Source organism: Eubalaena glacialis, chromosome 2 (genome assembly GCF_028564815.1).
Source record: "Eubalaena glacialis isolate mEubGla1 chromosome 2, mEubGla1.1.hap2.+ XY, whole genome shotgun sequence".
Taxonomy (NCBI): Eukaryota; Metazoa; Chordata; class Mammalia; order Artiodactyla; family Balaenidae; genus Eubalaena; species Eubalaena glacialis.
In genome coordinates, this window is record NC_083717.1 from 60498165 (window position 1) to 60525035 (window position 26871).

At 35.7% G+C, this 26871-nt stretch overlaps 1 protein-coding gene across 5 annotated transcripts in view; it reads right to left on the reverse strand.

Moving 5' to 3' along the window:
* SCAPER (S-phase cyclin A associated protein in the ER) overlaps nucleotides 1-26871 on the reverse strand; it is a 473441-nt gene that overhangs the window by 405957 nt on the left and 40613 nt on the right. For all 5 annotated transcript variants that reach the window (XM_061181876.1, XM_061181877.1, XM_061181878.1 and 2 more), the window contains 3 exons: nucleotides 16407-16524; nucleotides 14329-14399; nucleotides 3722-3919 (listed from right to left, as the gene is read on the reverse strand). In XM_061181876.1, the coding sequence (XP_061037859.1) occupies nucleotides 3722-3919; nucleotides 14329-14399; nucleotides 16407-16524 (387 nt within the window). The remainder of the gene's footprint in view (nucleotides 1-3721; nucleotides 3920-14328; nucleotides 14400-16406; nucleotides 16525-26871) is intronic.

The following is a 26871-nucleotide window of genomic DNA, read 5'->3' on the forward strand; positions in this document are numbered from 1 at the left end:
ATCCTACTTATTATAGAGCTCACCAGTTATTAGTGATGGATCTACTACAGTCATCAGCCAGTCCTTCTCCAGGGACTAAGGTGATACTGACCACCAAAAGAATCAAGTGCTGCCAGGCAGAGATGCATCCCTAATCTTTCTCTGAATCAATTTGAAGTCAGTGGTCTCTACTGATCTCTGCAGTACATGGTAATTTCTGCACAGGGAACATTCAAGGTTCTCTAGGCAGTGGTCAGGTTCACCCTGGCTCCCTCTGCCCAAGCAGTATCTGCCTCAACTCCAACAGAGGTTGGTATATTTTACCTAACCAAGTGTCCCCATAGGAAGGCCCTATTACTCCAAGATCTTCACTAATGTACACAATTCTACCCTCACATAAATCGTGAGATGCACTGGGGGTCCTCTTTACTTGGTCAATGACAAGTCCCATCCTATCTCCTTCCAAAGAAAGCATACTACCCTAAAGTCCCTTCAAGCCCAGCTGGCATGAGCTACTCCAGCAAGCTTATTATGCTATGAAATCTCTAAGGGAGATGTAGGTAGCAGTCTCTATATTCAAGGATGCCCCCTATATTCCAGACCCACACATCCAGTTCCCCCAGGTTGAAATGGAAAACAGAAAATGGAAAGTACAATATGTTGCCAGTATGCTTTCCCCCAAAATCTCTCAACATATTCCACAGGCACCAAAATCAGCACGGCAAACATCCAGCCAGAGAACAAGATGCCAGTCTCCTGCAGCCATACACACAAACTTCACAAGCACTTCACGCACCACCTCAAACTTCATTAACTGTGCACTCCCCAAAAGGCAATCTCCCCCTAGCCCACTTTATATGGAAGAAGGGGAAATGCAGTGGTGATGGTCAGAGTATAGCTTTGGTGGAAAAGTCAGTTCTTAGCAAGTCATGCAGTGAAGTAGCTGATGGCATAACAGGCATGTCTTTAAACGAAAAAAATGAGAAATGTAGCCTCTTGATTAAAGAGATTGGCTCTGGTCAGCAATCCTGGTTGATATAGTTAAGATACTTTTTCATGCTGTACTTATCATGTGAATTACATAATACAGGAGTTATTAACTGCATTTACATATGAGACAAAGAATTGAACTGTGGTTACTTAACAAAGGCGTTGCACAAAAATCACAAAGAAGGACAAATATTGTCAGTAAATCTACAAAACAAAGGCTGAATGCACCTGTACAATGAGGATCTATAAAATGAGGGTTATACATCTTATAAAGGTACTAATCAAATGAGATAATGGATAGAAGTGCTTTTAAAATGAGAATAGAACAAAACAAAAATAGAACTCCAGTTATTATATACCCAGCACATGGATAAAGCAAATATTAAACTGTATATTTTTACATCACCACCTGTAAGTCCTAGATGGGGACAGGAGCAGAGTTGGGTATGAAATTAACTTTTAAGCTCCCAGATTTTATTTCTCAGCATAAACCTTTGAGCATCTTGGCACAGTACAAAGAATAGAGAACACATTTCTACCCTTCTAACTTTGTCAAAATCTTCTCAATTCTTTCTTTCTTTTTTAATTAAAAAAATTTATTTATTTATTTATTTTTGGCTGTGTTGGATCTTCATTGCTGCATGTGGGCTTTCTCTAGTTGCAGTGAGCAGGGGCTACTCTTCGTTTCGGTGCATGGGCTTCTCATTGTGGTGGCTTCTCTTGTTGCGGAGCACAGGCTCTAAGCACGCGGGCTTCAGTAGCTGTGGCATGTGGGCTCAGTAGTTGTGGCTCACGGGCTCTAGAGCACAGGCTCAGTAGTTGTGGTGCACAGGCTTAGTTGCTCTGCGGCATGTGGGATCTTCCCGGACCAGGGATTGAACCCGTGTCCCCTGCTTTGGCAGGAGGATTCTTAACCACTGTGACACCAGGGAAGTCCCTGTATTGCATTATTCTACCTTGTATTTGAAAATTCTCATAATAAGAAGTTAAAAATTTAAAAAAAAATTTTTTTAAATCTTCTCCATTCTTATAATCTACAGCTTGCACAACCAATTTCTATTACTGTTAAACTTTCACAAAGTTTTGACAGGACTGAAAATAAAAGCTACACTGTCTTTGTTTCATAGATATGTTGATTTGTATCATATTTTAGATTCCACATATAAGTGATATCATATGGTATGTGTCTCTCACTAGAGATGATAATCTCTAGGTCCACCAGTGTTGCTGCAAATGGCATTATTTCATTCTTTTTGATGGCTGAGTAATATTCCATTGCATATATATAATAAATTTTTTTTTAAAAAGCTACACTGTCTTATGGCAAGTCTGGCTTCCCTGAATACAGTATCAGAGATAGGTGCAAGAGTTTCTGCTCATCACAGAGACATGGTTGCAACTGGTCCAACTCACTTGTATAAAGAAGTATACATTTGACAAATTTGATTTCTTCAGTCAACCTTTTGTTATTTTTAATCACAAAATCAAAGAATCTGCTGATCTTATTGATCTCTAGGGATGACCTAAAGATTATCTAGGCCCACATGCTCATTTTATATAAGAAACTATAACCCAAAATAAAATCCAATAGTGTTTTCTACCACAACATGCTGATTCATTCCACTCCAATGATATGATTTTCCTTAAAAATATTTTTCTTAAAACATAAAAAGTTTTACATACTGATAGTAACAATATTAATTGTGACAACCAAAGCATAAATTTGGGTGATTTCAATCACTGTTCATTCTGAAATCTGTTTCTGAAGAGTCATATTTTTAGGCTAGTTTAAAACATTTTGGCTGTTTCCAATTTTAGAGGAAACATAGCTGTTGTGTCAACATGTAACTTTGCTTTGACCCTTCGGATATTTCAAAGGTTAAACAATGAATTCCAGGATTTTCAACCATGTTCACTGTAGAAGCAGAAGCTACCTCTGTAATATTTCTATGATGATGTATCATTCTGGTTTTTCTCAAAATAATTTTATTTAGTATAAACTAATACAGTATATAGTTTGTATCTACTAAAAGGCCAGACTTTCTAGTGAATTTTTAGAGCCAGATTATGCTATGTGTCTGTTTAATATACTATTACAAATACAAGGTTATCTAAAATTAGAAAACACACCTTACAATGACATCCCAATCCCGCCCAGGATTGTTTATGGTTAGCCATCAACCTCACTTTTCCCTGATCACAGTGAATTAGAAGAGTGATAAGTTATCTCAACAGAAAAGGAGCAATGTCCAATTAAAGACATTAAACAGGAAACCAAAGAATGTGAAAATCTCACTAATGCCACCTACAGTACCAATGGAGAACACAGATAAGAGAGATTTTTTAATAAATTGTGTGTATGTGTACCTATCCTTTAATTTCTTGCCTAGGACTATGTATCAAGACAACTTTCTACCAAATCTTGCACAGAATATAAAAGTACATAATTAGGTAATGCAAACAACAACAACAAGGGTACTCTTGAAAAATCAAAACAAAGAAAAACCTGACACACTCACAGAAGCAGAGAGTAGAACAGTGGTTGCAAGTGACAGGGGAAATAGGGAGATGTTGGTCAAAGGGTACAGACTTTCAGTTATAAGATGAATAAGTTCTGCGGATCTAGTGTATAGCATGGAGACTACAGTTATTACTAAAGTACTGTATACTGAGGCAAATTATCGAGTCAGATGTAGCAAAAATTGGCGAATCTGACTTCAAATGGATTACAAAGCCTGAAAGCAAACCTTACCTTACATTCCACCACACTCTGATCTGATTCACAAGTTACATAGATTTCATCTACTGCCCGGCGAAGATTGTCAAAAAGAAATGCCCAGTATCGAGCTCTTAGATCAATTTTCCGAGGGTGCCTTGTTTTAGTGGGACTTTTATCAAAGTGTTTATCTCCAGTTGTAGATGATGTTATTTTACAGTCTACTGTAGTGTTCTGATGAAATAAAACAAAACATGAAAAAATATTTTTTAAAAGCCTCCAGGAAATGGATTTTTGTATAAATCAAATTTTTCAACATAAATACTTAAAAACATGACATTCTTCTTTTTAGCTTACATCACACTGAATTCATCAAAACAAAACTTCTCAACTTAAATAAAAGTGGCAGGTTTGTAAGGTCAATTACATGTTTCATTGAAGATTAGGATGATTTTAATGGTGAACAGACTCTTAGTCAAAAAGGAGCACTAAAGTGGCTCCTGATTTACTAAAATACGTGTATGGCACATTTACATACAGTAACAAATAACAGATACTAATTTCAACATTTTGAAATTGCTTGTGTATATTCTTTTCGTTTAGAAATGACATATCCTATACTTATATTCAGCTACTTAATTTTATCTTAAACCTTTTTCCACTAAAAGTAAAAATATATAAATACAAAACAATTTACTAGAAAAGAACACTGATGAATAAAACCAAGCATCAGCTACAGAGCAGACTCACCAAATAAAGTAACTACAGTATTCATATGACCCAATCGTTCCTCAGTTGCACAGGCAGACTTTGAAAATACAATTATATTCTATACTTTTATAGACTGTACCAAAGAATCATTCCACCACAAACAGGAGCGTGCAGTTTACATAAAGACCTGAACTTCTCACTAGAAGTACAAAGGAGTTGCTTATCTCTCTGTGGCTACTTAAACTGATAAATAAATACTAACCTTGCACTACAGTTACAACAACAATCTCAAGTTTCTTTGGGTTGTTCTGTATGTGTGTATTTCATTCCTGTTAGCTTGTTTGTTTTTCCTTTTCATAGAAGAGCCCCAGAGTGAAGAATATCCAAAATAGAAGCTAATACTCTCCTGTTTTGTTTTAGGATTTGGCCTTCAACGTAACAGTGATTCTTATACTTCAAAAATCTTTTATAGCCTATCTTCGGTTTATATAGAATCTTCACTATCAAAAGTCAAGCAAACAAAACATATATACGCACAAAGACATGCACACTTAAGAGGCTGAGATGGAGCTGCTCATCCTCCTTCCGCAGTCCCCCATCCAGACTAAGGTTGTCAGACTCAGCAAATAAAAATTAGTAAATATTTTATCTGACAGCCTTAGTCCAGGCCCAAATTCTCAACACTGAAGCAATAAAATTTAAAGTAATCATCAACAACCCACAAAACCTTTGCTTCAACGGCTCTCCAAGCACTTTCCAACCCTAATAGTAAATGATAAATCATGATGGCAAATATCCCCTCACACAAATTTTAAAGTACGTATTATTAGCTCTACTTTACAGCTTAGAAAATTGAGATTTAGAGGCTGATTTGTCCAAGATCACATAGCCACAGGAGACTATCTTCCAGTTAGAGCTCTGCAATTACACTGCTGACTTCCCATTACACTGCACCCCAAGGCCCTGTGCTTACAACCCTTTACCAAATATTCCAGACCACCTCACTTCTCTTCCTATATACCACCCAAAGTTAAAATTAACTTGAATTTTCCTGAATTATACTTCCTTCACAAACTTCTTAGAGTGATCAGCAAAACACTAGTAGCTTCCTGTGAATTCAGACCCTAATCTTATAAAATTCTCAAAAATAATTTAACTCATCTTCACCCATTTATGTATTTACCCTATGATACATCCATATGTATATGATTCAAATACTTTAACCAACCTTTCTTAAAATGTAGAATACGCAAAACTGTTTTTAGGTTAAGATGTTTCTATTCTCCGTGATTGCTCTATGTGAGGCTTTTACTAAGAAAGACTCCAGAAAGGCAGAAACTACAGCTAGGTAATTCCATCTGAAGGGCAATGTACTATACAAATTTGACATTTAAGCTTGACAAAAATAGTAATACTTTATATTTGCACATTTATTTACATTTTATGAAGGGCTTTTGAAAACATATCATTTAATCATCACAACAAACTATAAAGACAGGACAAATATTGAAATATTATTATTCCTATTTTGTAGATGACAAAACTAACGCTCGGTAAGATTCAATTTCTTGACCAAGTCAAAAGGCTGAGTGACAGAACTGGAACCAGAACCGAGTCTTCCAACTTCTGCTCCAATGTTCATAAAGCATTTCACATAGCACCTAGCACACAGTAGTACCCATATAATGTTAGGTATGATTATAGTGGGAAAGATAAAGAGGTGAAGAACACTCACAGAAAAATGTGAATAACCTAATGGCAAAATTGCCAAATTTGTGAAGAAAGGTAGAAGAAGCATATTAAATTGTAGAGGCTGATAAGTTTGTATAGAGTTTCAAAATACAGCGCTCTTACCTACCACTGATAAAAATAACAGCAGTGATAATAATAATTGCAGTGGCATCTAATATTCATGTCACACTTGCTATGTGCCAGACACTGTGCTAAGTGCTTTCCATACAGTTATACTTCATTTAATCTTTGAAGCAATTTTATACCACAGTTACTATTATTAGTTCCATTTTATAGAGGAGAAAACTGAGGTTTAGCTAAATTAAATGATAAACCCAAGGTCTCACACTAAGTAAGAGACAAAGCCAAGATTCAAAATCAGGTAACTATCACATTGTTATGACTTACTGTGCCTGTTTCCAAGACATTCAACAGAAGACAAAGCAACCTAAACTTTTGGGAAAAGCTAGACACAACTGAATCTCATGTTTTAAATAAAATTCAATATAACAAATGTTATACTATTTTAATCAATCACTTTTGAGAGAAAAAAGAGGAAAAAAGAAAGAAAGGAGAGGGAAAGGGGAAGGAGGAAATTGAGATTTCTGACTCACCTCTCTTAGAACTCTCGTCAACTCCCCTGAGAATCTGAAGAAACCTATGGACCTAAACCTCTGACAACAACCTGTCTTTTTACTGTCTCCATATTTAGTCTTTTCCAGAATGTCCTAAGGTTGGAATCATACAGTATGCAGCCTTTTCAGATTGGCTTCTTTTACTTAATAATATGCAATTAATTTCCTCCATGTCTTTTCATGGCCTGATAGCTCATTTCTTTTTAGAGCTGAATGTACCACAGTTTATTTATCCATTCACCTACTGAAGGATATCTTGGTTGCTTCCAGGTTTGGCGATTATGAAGAAGGCTGCTATAAACATCCATGTGCATGTTTTTGTTCAGACATAAGTTTTCAACTCATCTACATGTATACCAAGAGCATGGCTGCTGATCACAAGGTAAGAATATGTTTACTTTTGTTAAGAAATTGCCAAACTGTCTTCCAAAGTGGCTGAATTTCCACTCTCAATTCCCACCAACATTGAATGAGAGTTTCTGTGGCTCTTCATCCTCACCAGCATTTGGAGTTATCAGTGTTCCCAATTTTGGTCATTCTAATAGGTGTGTGGTGGTAGCTCATTGTTTTAATTTGCATTTCCCTGATGACATATGATGTGGCACACCTTTTCATATGCTTATCTGCCATCTGTACATCCTCTTTGGTGAGGTGTCTGTTAAGGTCTTTGGTTCATTTTTCAATCAGGTTGTTTCTTACTGTTGAGTTTTTTTTAAGAGTTCTTTGTATATTTTGGATAACCGTCTTTTATCAGATATCTTTTTCCAAATATTTTCCCCCAAGTCTGTGACTTGTCTTCTCATTCTCTTGACATTGTCTTTTGCAGAACAGAAGTTTCTAATTCTAATGAAATCCAGCTTATCACTGATTTCTTTCAGGGATCATGCCTTTGATACTGTACCTAAAAAGTCATCACCATATTCAAGGTCATTTAGGTTTTCTCCTATGTTATTGTCTAGGAGTTTTATACTTCTGCATTTATGGTCAATAGTCCATTTTGAGTTAATTTTTGTGAAGAATATGAGGTCTGTGTCCGGATTCATTTTTCTTTTTGTCATATGGATGGATGTTCCAGCACCATTTGTTGAAAAGGCTACCTTTGCTACATTGTATTGCCTTTGCTCCTTTGTCAAAGATCAGTTGACTAATTATGTGTGTACATTTCTGGGCTTTCTATTCTGTTCCATATATCTATTTGTCTTTTCTTTTGCCAATATCACACTGCCTTGATTACTGTAGCTTTATAGTAAGTCTTGAAGTTGGTTAGTGTCAGTCCTCCAACTTTGTTCTTCTCCTTCAATATTTTGTTGCCTATTCTGGGTCTTTTGCCTCTCCATATAAACTTTAGAATAAGTTTATTGATATCTACAAAATAATTTGCTGGGATTGTATTGAATATATTCTTCAACCTGGGAAGAAATGACATCTTGACCATATTGAGTCTTCCTATTCATGAACATGGAATGTCTCTCCATTTATTTAGCTCTTTGAGTTCACTCATCAGAGTTTTATAGTTTTCCTCATATAGATCTTATACATATTCTGTTAGGTTTATACCTACCTATTTAATTTTGGGGAGTGCTGATATAAATGGTATTGTGGTTTTGTTTTTTTTTAAGATTTATTTTATTATTTATTTATTTATTTTATTTATTTCTTTTTTTTTTGGCTGTGTCGGGTCTTCGTTGAGGCATGTGGGATCTTTCATTGCAGCACGCGGGCTCTTCATTATGGTGCGCGGGCTTCTCTCCAGTTGTGGCATGCGGATTTTCTCTCTCTAGTTGTGGTGCGTGGGCTCCAGGGCATGTTGGCCCTGTAGTTTGCTGCATGTGGGCTCTCTTGGTGAGGTGCACGAGCTCACTAGTTGTGGCATGCAGGCTTAGTTAGTTGCCCTGCAGCATGTGGGATCTTAGTTCCCTGACCAGGGATCAAACCCTGCATTGTAAGGCAGCTTCTTTACCACTGGACCACCAAGGAAGTCCCAATGGTATTGTGTTTTTAATTTCAAATACCACTTATTCATTGCTGGTACACAGGAAAGCAACTGACTTTTGTATGTTAATCTTGTATCTTGCAACCTTCTGTAATCAATTATTAGTTATAGGAGTTTTTTTGGTTGATTCTTTCAGAGTTCTTACATAGATGATCATGTCATCTACAAATAAAGACAGTTTTATTTCTTCCTTCCCAATCTGTATATCTTTTATTTCCTTTTCTTGTCTTATTGCATTAGCTAGAACTTCCATTACAATGTTGAAAAGCAATGGTGAAAGGGGACATCCTTACCTCATAACTGATCTTAATGGGAAAGCTTCTAGTTTCTCCCATTAAGTATCATGTTAGCTGTAGGGTTTTGTATTTTTTTTTTTAATTAAGTTGAAGACGTTCCCCTCTATTCCTAGTTTATTAAAAGATTTTTATCATCTTTTCTAGGTGTAGGATTTTGTCAAAATTTTTTTCTGCATCGATATAAAACTAGGTTTTTTCTTTTTTATCCTGTTGCTGTGATGAATTCCATTGATTTACTTTAAATTATGAACCAACCTTGCACCTCTGGGATAAAACCCACTTGCTCATGGTGTATCATTCTTTTTATTGTGGGATATGATTTACTAATATTTTGTTGAGGATTTTTGTATCTATGTTTGTGAGAGTCACTGGTCTGCAGTTTTCTTGTAACGTCTTTGTCTGGTTTTGGTGTTAGAATAATGCTGGCCTCATAAAATGAGTTAGGAAGTATTCCCTCTGCTTCTACCCTCTAAAATGGATTGTAAAGAATTGGTATAATTTCTTCCTTAAATGCTTGGTAGAATTCAACAGTGAATCCACCTGGGCCTGGTACTTTCTGCTTTGAAAGGTTATTAATTATTGATTTAATTTCTTTAATACATTTAGGCCTATTCAGAGTGTCTATTTCATCTTGAGTGAGTTTTAACAGATTATGTCTTTCAAGCAATCAGTCCATTTCATCCTGGTTATCAAATCTGTGGCAAAGAGTTGTTCATGGTATTCTTTTATTGTCCTTTTAATACCCATGGGATCTGTACTGAAATGAATAACTAGGGACATGCAATAGGACTTTGGGACAGTACTATCCATATGAGGTTAGCAGTCATAAGTGTCAAAAGAGCCTTTCAACATAACTGATACTTTTCTCCTGGCACTTTCAAATGCATGGGGCGCAGAGCAGAATAGGCAGAAAAGTGGCTGTAATGAGGACAACTCTGTCAAGCATGTACTACCAAGGGGCAGGGTAGTCAGACAGTTGGGAGAGTGGGCAAGAAGGTAATTATGACAGACAAACCATAGAATCTCATGTTGATATCCAGGAAAGTGTGGTCATATGGAGGATGAGGGATAATGAAAGGGTGGTAGGATCCGTAAATTGTAGATTGCATGGGGTTGAAGAATTGTTAGAGTCACATGATCACAGAGAATAAGGCAGGAGGAGAGATGACAGGTAGAAGACGGTATGGCTGAGATTGAGATCCTGGAGGGAGAGTAGTTGTTAGTGAGAACAAGGCAAGAGTCTGGCCATCGGAATGAGTAGAAGACAAAACTATTGGAGGAAAGAAATGCAAGAAATTGAGAGGACAGCAGTAATGGTGTAGAGCATGCAGTGAGCCTGAAAATTATATCTTCAAGGAATAAGGAGAAGTGACCTAGAAATCTGTAAGTGCTGCAACAAGAAGAGGGAGTAGGTGGTATAGTCTGATGGCATGTCCTTCAAATCTGAGGAGTTTTAGGAGATGGGAGGGAGAACTGCCTGAAATGCCAGTGAGGAGCAAGCAGGAAACCTAACCCACCTCTAGGATCACATGTAGGAGTGCTGTGGGGGAAAAAAACAACTACTACTTAAAACGACTGTGGAGGAAGCAGTATCCCCACACGTGAGTTGGAATTTACCTAAAACAAGAAGGTAAAGGGAATGTGCAGGGAAGAGAGGAACAAAGAAAATTTTGCTGATGGTAAACCTACTTCTAGAGGGCAAAGTTGTAGGATTTCACAAGTAATCCAGAGGCATTTCCCTGATTACTATTGAAACTGAGCATCTTTTCACAGGTTTACAGGCTATTCAGGTTTCCCCCATTTTTTATTGGGTTATTTGTCCTTTTTCTGATGAATTTTAGCTCTTTATGAAGTCTTTGATGTATGGTATTTTCTCCCAGTCAATCTCACCTTTAACTTTGTTTAAGTGAGTTTTTTAGTATATAAATTTAATTTTGTTATAACATATCCATCAATTATGCTTTTTGTCTTGTCTAGGAAAGCCTCTTCTAATTCAAGGTCATAAAAATATCCATCCAGATAATTTTAATTTTTTTGTTTTCTCATTTGGTCTTTAGCCCATCAATAATTTTTTTTATATTACATAAAAATATCCTTATATTTTATTTGTAATTTAATTGCATTACAGTCAGAGAACATGTGTCTGACTTCTATATTCTTGTCTGACTTCTATTTACTGAGACTTCTTTATAACCTAGGATGTGATCAATTTTTGCATATGCTTTGTGTACACTATTTGAGTGCCAATAAACACACACATATACATACATACATATACATACATATATGTATATGTATTTATATGAGATCAATCGTAATTGTATCTTAATTCTATATTCTTGCTATTTATTCCTGCTTGATCAGTTTCTGAGTAAGGGATATGAATATTTACCACTATGATCATGAATACACTTTTCTCCTTGTAATTCTGTTAGTTTGGTCCTTAAATATTTCAAGCCTATGCTGTTAGGTACCTAAAAGTTTTGTACTTTTATACTTTTTGGATGATTATTCTTTTCACCATTATATAATTTCTATCTTTCTGTAATCAATGCTTTTCATGTTGAATTCCATCTGGTTTGATATGAATATTGCTATTCTAGCTTTAGAGCACATCTAGAATATCAAGTATTTTGCCTGGATTTTTTTCTCTTTCTTTGTTTTAAACCTTTCCTTGAAGTTTTAAATATGTCTCTTATAAGCAATATACAGCTCAATTTAAAATGAGAGGTTTAATTCAATCATCTGACTTTTAAGAACTGAATTTAATCAGTTTACATGTATTGATATTGTTTGCTGAAATATTTATACTTAGTATCTACCATTATCTTTCATGTTTTTCACTTACTATGATTTTTCTTCTTTTTTTCTTTCTCTTTCCTTCTATTTAGTTGAAAAGCTTTGGTTTATTCACTTTCTCTTTTCCTCTGTTTATTTGGAAATCGTGCCCGCTTGTTTTACTCCTTTAGTAGCTAGCCTTAAACAAAGACTTCTTCCTAAATAAGACAAGGATTTTATCACATTAACTCCCCTCCAAACTCCCTAGTCTTCTGTGTTAACATTGTTTAAGATTATAGCTCCACCTTTCTAAATTTAATTGTGTGAGTATTTTTGAAAACCACCAATAGTTAATGAGATTTACTAAAATATTTTACAGCTATCTTTTTATCAAGCTCCCTCCTCCAGGTTACCTTTTCTTCTTGCTGAAGTATGTCTTTAATAGTCCCTTCATTAAGCGTCTGTAGGTGGCAAACCCTTAGCCTTTGTACATCTAAAAATGGCTTTATTTCACTCTTGCACTTGAATGATCATTTGAATGGGCACAGACTTCTGGGTTAAAAGTTATTTCGCCTTATAACTTTGTAGATATTGGTCCACTGTTCTTTTGTTCATAACAAGATTATTGTTATTCCTCTGTGCTTTTGTTTACTTCCTGGTATTTTAAGAGTTTTATCCTTAACACTTTGCAGGTTCTCTAGAATGTATCTAGGTATAAATCTATTTTTATTTATCCTGCTCAGCTCTACAGTTATGCTCTGAATCTCTTGAGAACTCAAAGTAAGGAAAATTTTAAACATTATTTTTCCAAATATTGCATGCCCACTATTTATTCTCTATTTCAAAAGTCCTAGAAGGCATATGTTAGAATTTCTCAATCAAATTCTCCTTCCAATTTTCCATCTCTTTAGTTCTCTGAGCTATGTTCTAAATCCTCCTAAGTAGTTAGTGTCTTCCAACTCACAAATTCTCTCTTTAACTGATCTCTCTGTCCAATATATCATTTATTCTTACTAATTGCAGGTAAGAATAAAAAATTAAAATTTCACGGACAATATTTTCATTTCTAAGGTGTTCACTTTTATCTATAAATGTTCAAAATTAATATCCATCTTTTATTTCAGAATTTTCCTTTTTGCGTTATATTTAATCTTTCCTTTGAGGAATTTAAACATGTTTATTTGAAAGTCCTCTTTAGAAAAATGACCTTTTTTCATTACCTCAGGAGTAAATTCTCTCATTTGTGGAATGTGTTGTTTATATCTTACGATATTATTTTCCTCATGTGCCTTGATATGTTGTTTTGCAAACTTATTTTGCATTTAAGTTTCTTTTATTTTAGTTTTTCACTTTGCTCACCCTAACTACATGTGTACTAGTTTTATGGTTACCATCATCTGGCCTACCATGGTCCCCTTCCAGAGGTCTTTTATTGGGGACTTAAAGCTCTCACGCTTCAAGAATATAGCAGACCCAGTCATGAACCAGAGGGCCACTCTCTTTTATTGCTTCAGATGTCAATTATCACAGGCCACAACCCCAGGCAGATTGTAGTGTTCTTTGTCTGCTAGTGCAGAACACTGCACAAGCCTAAAGTTTTATGCCATGAGCCTGGATCTGTTTTCCCACCACAATCAGGGTGTTTCAGCCTCCCTTATATAGGACTTGTCCAGTAAGTGTGTGTCCCCAACTCCACTTATCTGTGAATATATGTGTTTGTTTTATTTCTGATCCACAGAGATTTTTATTTTATTCTTGAAAATCCTTTGTCTCTTTAATTTTTAAAAAATATTTTATCATTGATGCCTCTTGTATGTGAGGACTAGGGAATATTTTATGAACTCACAATGCCACCTTGATTAGAAGTCCATGTTTTCCTTATGTGTAGTTTTTGGTTTACATAATACATATTGGTATATTTAATAATATCAAACTAAAATAATATATATGAAAAGTTCAGAGAAAATAACTACAGATTACAAAGCTAACTATAAATATGCCAAAACACTTTTAAAAATAAGGTAGGCTTGTGTTCTCTAAAATTTTAGTAGAACAATCTGAAAAATTTTAGATTCAATACATCTTTATTATCCTACATCCAAAAGACATCATTATACCTAGAAGGTAAATCATAGAAGAATCACAAATATGGAATGTGCAGCAGAGGAGTTAGAGCATAAACTGTAGAAATTGATGGCATGGGTTCAAATCTTGGCTGTGTCACTTACTAGTAAGTTACACAACCTCTCTCTACCTCAGTTTTCTCATTTGTAAATGAAGAATAATGCCTACATCAAAGGGTTGTTATAAGAAACAAATTAATATCTGTAAAGTATTTAGTACAAGTTAGGCACATAATACTATACACACATTTGTTAAATAAAGGATGTTACATTAAATTTTTATATGAAGATAAAATATGCAATATTCAAATCCGGAAAAATTAGATTTTATAATTGAAATTAAACACAAAAAAGTAAACAGTTGTATATGCTGTACCTGTTTTGTCGTTTTATGAGTGCCTTGAATTGTCCTCTTTGATTTTCCACCAGTTTGACATTTAGATTTTCCTTCAAGGCAAAAATAGATAAATATACAGATCAACAAATAGATAATATAAAACTGAACTATGCAAATTATCCAGGCATACTAACACATAATCTCCTTCCAGAGACCACAGAACAGAACAATCTATACATGGCCAACATGAACTACAGATGTCATAAAAAACAAATTTCCAAGGTCCCAGAGACTGCTTTCATTGAATGGCTTTCTCAGAATAGGAAGAAATCAACTTCTTAAAGAAGTCAGATAGTCTGATAATTTAAAAACAAAGTCAGGTTAGTGATACTCTTCAACTTATATATAGCTCCTTTGAAAACAGTTCTTTGAATTCAAATTTTATTTTGACAATAAAATTAAGAATACATTTTTTACCACATAAAAACTCAGTATTTTCTGTTTTAATTTATCTGATTTATGAAATATATAGTTTCATTTTGAAAAGGGACATTTTCAGTTCTTTGTATTTCTGCAGCAGATACAGCTTTCTCACTTGCTCTTTTTTATAAGAAAGACACTAACTACTGTTTTATAATCACTCTATTCTTGAGAGCTATTCCAAAACAGGAGTAAAATTCTGTAATGTAGAACAGACTCGTTTTCCTTTTTGCAAAATAATTTTGGGCCAAGACCCCTGAAGCAGTACAAATGAAGTGAACCATAACACCTACTATCAATTTATCTGCACATCAGAGGGCCTCCCTCACTGTTCTACCAGGGGTGGAGGCAGAGAACTCTCCACCCCCTACACAGCCTTTTATTCATCCTTTCATCATAGAGAACAATGTATCAGAGGCTTTTTAGAATATACAGGAGAATAATCAGCTTAGAACAATTACCAGAGGAGACAGGAATAAAACAAAGAACAGAAGAAAACTTTTTAAAATTGAATTATCATCCTCAGAAACATCTGAGTATAGATTACAGCCATAAAACAAGAACGAGTTGATATTTTTTAAAAAGCAAAGTAAAGATTTTTCTGTAAGTGGCAACGTTTTAACAATATAAAATAATCCTTCTTAAAAATTATGAAGTTAACATTCTTCCTTTGTCATCATTATTATAGATATTCAGAACGTTCTAATCTTTGTGCTCTTATTTCCATTACTTTGCAATAAGCATAAATGAAGCTTTAAAATAGTACTGGCCAATTTTTTATGTACTTATGTGCAGTATCAGGATATATACAGATATAGGATTCATTATTACATTTTCTTTCCTTTTATGTTTTTTGAGTAGAAGCAATTTTAATAATAACACCTTCAGATTACTTTGTGTTCTGAATAACCCATGAAAAATGAGAAAATTTCATAAAACAGTATTTATAACATAGAGCAACCGTGAGATATTTCCAGGTTTCTTGCCACTTTTGTACTAAATAATGTTTATATATATTTTCTATAAAAGAAATGAAGTAATAGTAAGCTCCATATGACAATTTTAGCTACTAAGGAGCTAAATTTAAAAAGAAAAATTTAATTTCCACCTCTATTTAATAGCTTTTGTGATCCAAAAGAACTGCTCTCTAAAAATACCTAATAAGACTGACAATGAGTGAGGTGGATGGACCTAGAGTCTGTCATACAGAGAGTGAAGTAAGTCAGAAAGAGAAAAACAAATACCATATGCTAACACATATATATAGAATCTAAAAAAAAAGGAAAAATGGTTCTGAAGAACCTAGGGGCAGGACAGGAATAAAGACAGACGCAGACGTAAAGAATGGACTTGAGGATAGAAAAAATCTAAATCTCCTATAACTTTAAAAAAAAACTAATCTGCCAGTCATAATAACACACCCAATTTCATTCCTATGTGAAACAGTGAAACTAACAATATCATTTTCATTTGTGTATTAGGTAAGATAAAAAATCAATTAAAAATTATTTCTTATTTAATACATACTAATTTGCCCAAGACTTCTAATTATAAACAGTCTTCAGTCTGTCTACTGTTCAAGACTAAATATATTCTTTAATTTACAACAAAAATGAAACTTTTTTTTTAATACATACCATCATCATCTTTGCTTTCTAGTGGAACACTCCAAGCTATTAGGTTTCTTGCTGTACGACCCTCCTCTGCAACTATTCTCCTTACTTTGTCATGACTATTGGAGCGCTGGAATGAAGCCTATGCACAGAAAAGAGAACATGTATTAGTTTATTAAATTAGTCAACATAAAAAATATATCTGGCAGACAAATTCATCATTTCTATTATTTTCTCAGAAAGGAAACACTTAAAACTAATTTGGGATCGGAAAGGTGCTTAGACAGAAATAAGAGTAAGTCCCAGATTTTTTTAGTTCTAAAAAGACTGAATTTTACAACTTTAAAAATAAATAAATCATTTCAAGAATGAATTCAAACTAAGGTTTGAAAAACTGTCCTAAGGAGCACAAACACTGCTGTGTACCCATTTCAGCACCACTCCCCCTTATGTATCACAGGTTAAAGTAAGAGGGTACATATTCCCTCTGAAAGCTCTCGGCAACATAAAATGTTTTCAAGACTCTTATTTTTTTCCCTACAGATAATGCTAAAGTAAATTTTCACTCAGTTGTAAATTTCCACTGCATAGTTTTATCTCCAAGTTATTGGGCTCTAAATAATAATTCCTGTAAACTAACATATTTAAGTTGCAAAATTTTAAACTCTGCCCTACTGCACACAATGTGTGTACGTATACATGTATGTGGTATGTGTGTGCGTGTGTATATTCTTGCTTTCTCTAGTCCCACACAGCTGAAAGCAACACTAGCCTACAGGTTCAGCCCCAACAAGACCCTGGGCCAATGGAAGCCAGATCCAGTAATGTAAAGGAAATTACCTTCCCACTAATGAATGCCATATGAAAATAGCCCACTTTTTTTTTCTGTTGTAATAAGATCATGGATGCCTTTACTGTCTTCTTTTGCTTCTCTATATTTTTATTTTTATTTTTTTACTTTTATTTTTTTTTTGCTTTATTCTTTTTTAACATCTTTATTGGAGTATAATTGCTTTACAATGGTGTGTTAGTTTCTGCTTTATAACAAAGTGAATCAGCTATACATATACATATATCCCCATATCTCCTCCCTCTTGCGTCTCCCTCCCACCCTCCCTACCCCACCCCTCTAGGTGGTCACAAAGCACCGAGCTGATCTCCCTGTGCCATGCGGCTGCTTCCCACTAGCTATCTATTTTACATTTGGTTGTATATATAAGTCCATGCCTCTCTCTCACTTCGTCCCAGCTTACCCTTCCCCCTCCCCGTGTCCTCAAGTCCACTCTCTACGTCTGCATCTTTATTCCTGTCCTGCCCCTAGGTTCTTCAGAACCAGAAAATAGCCCATTTTTATAAGCCAAGGATCTATGAAAAGAAAAGGGCACTAAAGCATCCCTATGAGCACAAGGATGCAGCCTCCTTGCCCAACCCTTAACTCCATGTGGGAAATCTACCTCTTTCTGAAAAGAATTCACTCCTGGGCCCAGCCCAAAATCCTAGTCCAACTAATGAGTGAGTTCATCTTCTCTTCTAGTTCTTGCCAGCCTAAACTCTTAGCATCCCTGGAATCCTTAGTCAACAACAAATTTACTGGACAATTACTATGTGCCAAGCACTGTGTAAGACACTGAGAAGAAAACAAAAATATAAGGTAGTATACATGTCCTCAAAGAATTAACAATCCAAATGAGTGAACCAAACACATAAGAGCAAAAAATAATATATGAATTAATCAGTATGGTATCTAGTCTCCAGATGCCCCCCTTCCCCTCAATAAACCACTCCTGCTGGTGTTCATGCCCTGTGTAATCCCCTCCCCTTGAACCTGGCTCTGTGACCTGCTTTTTGACCTATAAAATGAGGTGGAAGTGACATTGCGTAATTTCTGAAAATAGGTCATAAGAAGCTTTGCAGTCTCTACCTGGGTCTCTTGGAATGCTCCTTCTTGGGATACTCACTCTTGAAACCCAGGCATCCATGCCATGAGAAGCCAAAACCACCAGTAGAGGGACCACATAAAGTCAGCACTGATAGACAGGCCCAGCTGAACTCCCAGCTGACAGACAACATCCACTGAGCCATCTTGGACATTCCAGCCCAGTCAAGCCCCCAGATGAATGCTGCCATCCCAGCACCCCAGGCACCCCAGGGCAGAAAAACCACCTAGTCAACCCACAGAATCATGACGGGTAACAGGAACTATATGTATGCACACTAATCCACAATACACATATCTGTATTTCTGTATCTATCTGTATAGAGATATTGAAAACTATGAGTTTATATTAATACCTCTGATTTCTTTTTTTAAATATTTATTTATTTATTTTGGCTGCACAGGGTCTTAGTTGCAGCATGCGGGATCCTTAGTTGCGGCATGCAGGCTTCTTAGTTGCAGCAAGTGGGCTTCTTAGTTGAGGCATGCAGACTTTTAGCTGCAGCATAAGGAATTCTTAGTTGCAGCATGCGGGCTTCTTAGTTGCAGCATGCAGACTCTTAGTTGCGGCATGCATGCGGGATCTAGTTCCCTGACCAGGGATCAAACCCAGGCCCGCTGCACTGGGAGCTCAGATTCTTACCCACTGGACCACCAGGGAAGTCCCAATACCTCTGATTTCAATCCTACATCATAGGTTCGTTTTAGCCTTCCCCTTTCCTTGTAATTTCTTTCTCCATCAGTAAGAAACCCAGCTCTCATCATCTAAAATATATTTACTTATCTGTTCAATTCTAATATATACATAAAGTAGTTTCAAAAAAAAAAAAAGGGAATTCCCTGGTGATCCAGTGGTTAGGACTCTGCGCTTTCACTGCTGAGGGCCCAGGTTTGATCCCTGCTCAGGGAACTAAGATCCCACTAGCCGTGCCATGCGGCCAAAAGTAATAAAAAATAAATAAATAAAATAAAATAGTTTCATAACTGCTAACCCATATCTCTGTGAGAAACACACTTACTAACAAGATTATATTTCTATACAGTTCCGTCTTTAGCCTTACAGTGTCCAAAGTACTATATTTTGTTTTCCAAAATTACTTAAATTAGTTCATCTCATCCTCACCCCTTCAGTGTGGTTACATTATATACTTGTAATATGTTACTCTTTAGTTTTTGGGTTCTCCTCACGTACTGGTAAATTTTAATTGCTGGCTTATTTGGGGAGTATGTGAAAAAAAGGCAACACATTGTTCTCAAACAAAAGAACCTATTAATTAGTATGACTTTGAGAGAAGAAAAAAGTCACTACACTCTAGGGCAGGGGTCCACGAACTTCTTCTACAATGGGCCAGATAATAAACAATTTTTATTTTAGGCTTTGCAGGCCATACAGTCTCTATGACAACTACTCAATCATGCCATTTTGTGTGACAGCAGCCATAGACAACATGTAAACAAATGGGTGTGGCTCTGTGGGAAATATATATTACTGTTCAGTTTGAAATAAATTCAAATTACAGAAAAGTTACAAATTAGCACAAAGAATCCTCAAAATATCCTCATACTTTTTTTTCCTAAAACATTTGAGAATAAACTGCAATCATCATATCTTTTGCCCTGAAGTACTCCAATGTGTATTTCATATATCCAAAGATACTCCCCTATATAAATATACTACAAGTATCAAATCAGGAAATTATCATTGATCCAAATTATTATCTAAATTAGAGTAATTATTTAAATTTCACCAACTGTTCCACTAATGTCTTTGACAGTATAAAGTTGACAACAGATATAAGCTCAATTATTCCAGAAGCTCTACAAACTCCAAGCACAATAAATATAAATACAAAGAAAACCATGCCTAAACCAACCACAGAAAAACTGATGATAGCCTGAAACATACAGAAAAACTTAAAAGCATACAGAGGAGGGAAAAACAGCTCACCTTTAAAGAAGCAACACTACAGTAAGACTGACAGCTTTGCATTGACCAGGAAGTGATAAAAGTAATAATTTAAAATAAATAAATCAATAACTTATTACTACCTATTCAGTAGAATAGTAGGATCAAAACCCTGACTCAAGAGAGTTCAAGAGAATGTTGAGTGAGAAAATGGAGACAGTAAGTATAAATAACTTTTTTTGAGTTTTGTAATACAGGCGAAAAGAGAAAGAAGAAAGCAAAAACGAACAGAGAAGGTTTTTAAGATGGGTGAGAGTATATTTTTAGGCTGATGGGAATGATCCATAGAAAGTGAAATTGCATATGTAGGGAAACAGGGAATAACCAAAGAAGCTAAATCTGCGAGTGACAGGAACTGAATTTCAGTGTACACGAATGAACCAACCAGCTCAAACTATTAGGAAAACAAAGACTGCTCTCTTCCACTCTAATACTCTGTGCTATGAAGTTAACCCAAATTTCCCTCTCCAGAACTTGACTTTTTATATTTTTAAAATAAATACCTGCCTCCACATTCCTTCATTCCTCTGACCTTACCCTGGATATCCACATGGCATCTACTTACCTGACTCATAAGCTTTCACTGAGACTCATTAGTCCGTGACCAATGTTCCAGCTCCATTCTGTGCAAAATACTTGAATGATCTCTTTGCTATTCCCATACTTTCCAATCAATGTAACATCATAAAATCTCCTTTTGCTTAAAGACATCTCCCAATGATTACATAACTTAGGTTGGCATCTATCATTTAGGTTACCTAAGCATTGTTTTAACCAAAAAGTATCACTATTCCTTTCAAGCCAGATGAATACATTTAAATAGGTGGTCTACTTTTCATCTCTTTTTCAGATAATTCTCTTATGCAATCACAGAAAATTATATAGGTAGATATACATATATATATATCAGATCATAAAATCCACTATTCTTTACTTTATATCTCAAGAGTCTTCATAAAGTAATGAGTTTCTCGGAACTAAAATGACCACAAGATAGCAACGCTGTAGTACTGCTAGACCAGAAAATTTGAAATCTAATATTGTCTTCTTCTATAAACATTTCAGTTCTACCACAAATTTTGTAGTAAGTTCTTTTATACTTAGTACACATACACACATTCAAAGAAAAAGTCACCAGCTCAAGACTGTCTTCATTCTTAATTCCAATACTTCACAAGGAAAAACACTACAACACTCATCTTACAACACATGACTGAAAACCATTTTTCAGTTTAAAGCACAAATGCCTTCTGCAGTATATGCTGAATGGACTCTTTTCAGTAAAAACTCATATATTCTAATCAATTTTAATAATCCTATTCTCATAAAAATGTCAGTAGTAACTTAATGCAATTTTAAACATTTTAATTTAAGCATCAGGGTTTGAAATGCAATAAATGAGTCTGAGATACTTCATAACATTATAGATGTCTATTTCAAACAGTATTTTCACACAGGTTCTTTTCTTCCAAGAGACTTAAACAAAATATATGTATTTTCATCCAAAGTCACAGTGTGCCACCTAGTGCCATAGGGAGATTTTACAGAGGCTTGTTCAAAAACTAAATGTTTCACCCAATCCAAAAATGGGCAGAGGACCTAAACAGACATTTCTCCAAAGAAGATATACAGATTGCCAACAAACACATGAAAGAATGCTCAACATCATTAATCATTAGAGAAATGCAAATCAAAACTATAATGAGATATCATCTCACACCAGTCAGAATGGCCATCATCAAAAAATCTACAAACAATAAATGCTGGAAAGGGTGTGGAGAAAAGGGAACCCTCTTGCACTGTTGGTGGGAATGTAAATTGATACAGCCACTATGGAGAACAGTATGGAGCTTCTTTAAAAAACTAAAAATAGAACTACCATACGACCCAGCAATCCCACTACTGGGCATATACTCTGAGAAAACCATAATTCAAAAAGAGTCATGTACCAAAATGTTCATTGCAGCTCTATTTACAATAGCCAGGACATGGAAGCAACCTAAGTGTCCATCAACAGATGAATGGATAAAGAAGATGTGGCACATATATACAATGGAATATTACTCAGCCATAAAAAGGAACAAAACTGAGTTATTTGTAGTGAGGTGGATGGACCTAGAGACTGTCATACAGAGTGAAGTAAGTCAGAAAGAGAAAAACAAATACCGTATGCTAACACATATATATGGAATCTAAAAAAAAAAAAAAAAAAGAAAATGGTCAGAAGAACCTAGGGGCAAGACGGGAATAAAGATGCAGACCTACTAGAGAATGGACTTGAGGATACGGGGAGGGGGAAGGGTAAGCTGGGACAAAGTGAGAGAGTGGCATGGACATATATACACTACCAAACGTTTTTAAAATAGATAGCTAGTGGGAAGCAGCCGCATAGCACAGAGAGATCAGCTCGGTGCTTTGTGACCACCTAGAGGGGTGGGATAGGGAGGGTGGGAGGGAGGGAGATGCAAGAGGGAAGAGATATGGGGACATATGTATATGTATAACTGATTCACTTTGTTGTAAAGCAGAAACTGACACACCATTGTAAAGCAATTATACTCTAATAAAGATGTTTAAAAAAAAAAACTTTCAATAAAAAGCATACACATCAGCCTTAAAGTTTTTATATTTGACTCTTACAGTATATAATCTAAGAAAGCAAGTGTTCAGAATGTTTACCAAGAAACGTATATACCTCTTAGCAAGGCTCATCAAGCAAAAGAAGAAAGAAGGCAAAACTAACCAATATCAAGAATAAAAAAGGAACATCACTACAGATTCTAGAATCTCCAGAAGTCAAAAACATAAAAGGATATTATAAATAGTATCAATAAATTTGAAATTTTTGATGAAATGCACAAAATCCTTGAAAAACACAACCAAACTTGGCATAAAAGGAAACAGAAAAATCTGAGTATTTATTAAAGAAAATTTTAAATACTAAAGAAATATTTACTGAAGAAATTCCACAAAAGACAATCCAGGCTCAGATAGGTTTCATTGGTGAATTCTCTTAATCACTGAAGGAAAAATTACACTAAATTCTTCCAGAGAATAAAAAAGAAGGATCAAATCTCAACTCATAGAGTCCCACATGACCCATTTAGGATATCAGAACCTAAGAGGACAAGAGAAGTAAATTACCAGTTCAAATTCTTTCAAAAGTAACAATGTGAAAATTACATATACATACATACACACACACACTTGCAAACTGAATCCAGGTAAAACATCACAATCAAGTTGATTTTATTTCAGGAAGCAAGGCTGATTTAACATTTTTAAATCAATGAATGTAATTTGCCATATTAACAAAATAAAGGAGAAAAGTTTGATGCTCACTTCAACAGATGAAAAAAGCAAGTGATAAAACTGTACAACCATCCATGATAAAAATTCTTCACAAACTACAGCAAACAGCGTATTTAATGATAAAATCTTGAAAGAGACAAGGATGCCTACCATCACCACTTCCATGAGTCATTGTACTGAAGTTCCTAGCCCATGTAATAAGGTGAGAAAAAGAATGAGAGGGAAAATATAAGGTGAACCTGGAACAGCTTGTTACACTAGAAAGTATAGAAGGACTCAAAGAATAATAGGAACATATGAAAAGACACAGAGCCAGTTTGAAGGAGCTTCCACCAGCTAAATCAGGGACAATCTGAGCATCAAAATAAATGGTAGTAATAGATTATAACAGTAAATAAATAAAAAATCCAGGAAGCCTGAAAGACAGACAGACAGGCACACAGATAATTGGGAAGAAAGCTAATATTTATTATCTACTTTAGTTAATATTTATTATCATCAGTGGATGCTAAAACTAATGGGTGACAGTTTGATGAGTTGCAGGGTATTTACATAGCGTCAAAGTATCTCTTGACAAATTAATTTCAAAAGAGAAAGCAAACTTTAAATAGAAGAACCTGACAATAGCCTAAATTAACCAAGTGATCAGAGTCAACATGACCAATAGCAGGACAAACTGACACCATATGCTTCATGATGTGATATACTGACAAGGATACATCATCATTCATGTGATATTCTGCCAAAAATACAAAATCTGACTCTAATAATAAGGAAACATGACCCGAATCGAGTGACATTCTTCAAAATAACTGTCCTGTACTCTTCGAAAATGGCAAAGTCAAAAGAGGCAAAGAAAGTCTGAGGAATTATTCCAGGTTTAAGGAGACCAAAGAGACATGATAACTAAATGGATCAAGAAAAAAAATAGCTATAAGAGACATTATTGAGATAACGACAAACTTTGACTACATTGTGGCTTATATAATAGTATTATACGAATGTTAAATTTCTAGATTTTGATAATTGAATTGTGGTCATGTAAGAGAATGTCCTTGTTCTTAGGAAACATACACTGAATATTTAGGGATAAAGGAGTATGCTAGCTTCAAATTGAGGCAGGAGATAGATGGGCCCCAGGCTGAGCAGCTGGAATCTGCCCGCTGTGGACAGATATTCCAAGAGAAAGATAATGGCAGGCGCAAGGAGGAGCGAGTCCTGCTTGGATAAAAGATAAAGAGACCACATATTTCTCATTTTTGAGGACTAGGAGACCTCCCCAACTACACGTGTGCAGAAAGGCTCCTCTGGGGTCAAAAGGGAAGGGGGCGCCACCCCGTAACAGGTGGTGTCAACCTCCCCAGAGGCCTCTACACTGGAATCCATCTTGGCAAAAAGATGCACACACATTTCAGGGTGGGCCCTAGGACAGGTCCCCTGTGGGAAAGAAATGAGATAATTGGCCAAAGGTAAACAAAGACCCGGAAGAAGTGCCCTATGTAAGTGATTTGAATCACCTCTCTGGTGCACTCCTCCTCATTAGGGAGGACACCCACACCCTTTCTCTTCAGGTGTGTATCTCTGCCTTGCTTCTGTCTTAAATAAATAAACTGTTTCTCTGTGTGCTCTCCCACTTGGGCTGTGTCTCTAATAATAAACTTTGTACCTGTTTTTACAGTTTTTGCCTCCTTGAGAAATTTATTTTTCAGTGAGGGGCAAGAGCCAGGGCAACTTTGCTTCTAGCCTCTAGCCCCTGGTGGTCAAGTGGCTAGGATTCCTGGTTTTCACCCAGGCTACCCAGGTTCACTTCCTGAGCAGGTAACTAGGATCTCTCTTCAGGACCACTCACTGCTGTCTCCTCGAGATCAAAATATTTTCAAATGCTTCATGGAAGAGTAATATATTTATGCACATAACATGCATATATTATATGTCTGTGCAAATATATGTGTGTGCAAATACATGTACATGTCTATAGGTATACATGTATATGTGCTTGTATGTTTACGTGATCTTTTTTTTCTGGCCATGCCGCACAGCATGTGGGACCCTACTCCCCCGACCAGGGATCGAACCTAGGGCCCCTGCAGTGGAAGTGCAGAGTCCTAACCACTGGACCACCAAGGAACTCCCTATGTGTAATTTTATATACACATATTGTGTATATATACATTTATATACATCTGTATGTTTTATATACACACACATACATATAGAAAAAGAGAAAGAGAGAATATGAGAAAAGAGACAAAATTAGCAATTGGTAAAGTTAGTGAAAGAATATATGAGAATTCCTTGTACTCCTCTTGCAACCTTTCTTAAATTTGAAATTATAGCAAAATAAAAGCTGCCAAAAATAATGATAATAAAGGATGATAGTTTCATGATCTTCAGGTAAAGAAAAAAGTCTTAATCAGGACACAAAAAGCACTAATCATAAAGGAAAAAACTAATAAACTGAACTTCACTGCAATTAAGAACAGCTTCTACTAAAAAGACATCATTAAAAGAATGAAAAAGCAAGCCACAAAGAAAATATATGCATAAAAGAAACAAAGGTCTTGTACCCAGGATAGATAGAGAACTCCTTAAATCAATTAGAAAAAGAAAGACAACCCAACAGGAAAATGAAACTTGAGTAGGCACTTCACAAAAGATATATAAATAACCAATTACCATACGAAAAGGTACTCAAAAGCAGGCACTGGAAATACTAAAATTTTTTTTAAATAAATGACTATACCGTATGGTGGTGAGGAGTTGGGGCAACTGCTTACACTGCTGACAGGAAGCTAAACTGGTACAACCACTTTGGAAATCTGGCATTATCTACCAAAGCACAAACCAGCCTCTGTTTACCTCTCTAGCCTCATCTTCCACTACTCTTTTTTTTTTCTTTTTTTGATAAATTGAGTCTCAGAAATTTTATTTTATTTTATTTTTTTTATTTTATTTTTGGCTGTGTTGGGTCTTTGTTGCTGTGCATGGGCTTCCTCTAGTTGTGGCAAGCGGGGGCTACTCTTTGTTGAGGTGCACAGGCTTCTCATTGACTTGTTGCGGAGCATGGACTCTAGGTGAGTGGGCTTCAGTAGTTGCAGCACACGGGGCTCAGTAGTTGTGGCACATGGGCCCTAGGGCATGCGGACTTCAGTAGTTGTGGAGCACGGGTTCAGCAGCTGTGGCTCACAGGCTCTAGAGCACAGGCTCAGTAGTTGTGGTGGATTCTTAACCACTGTGCCACCAGGGAAGTCCCTCCATTACTCTTCTTGTCTGTC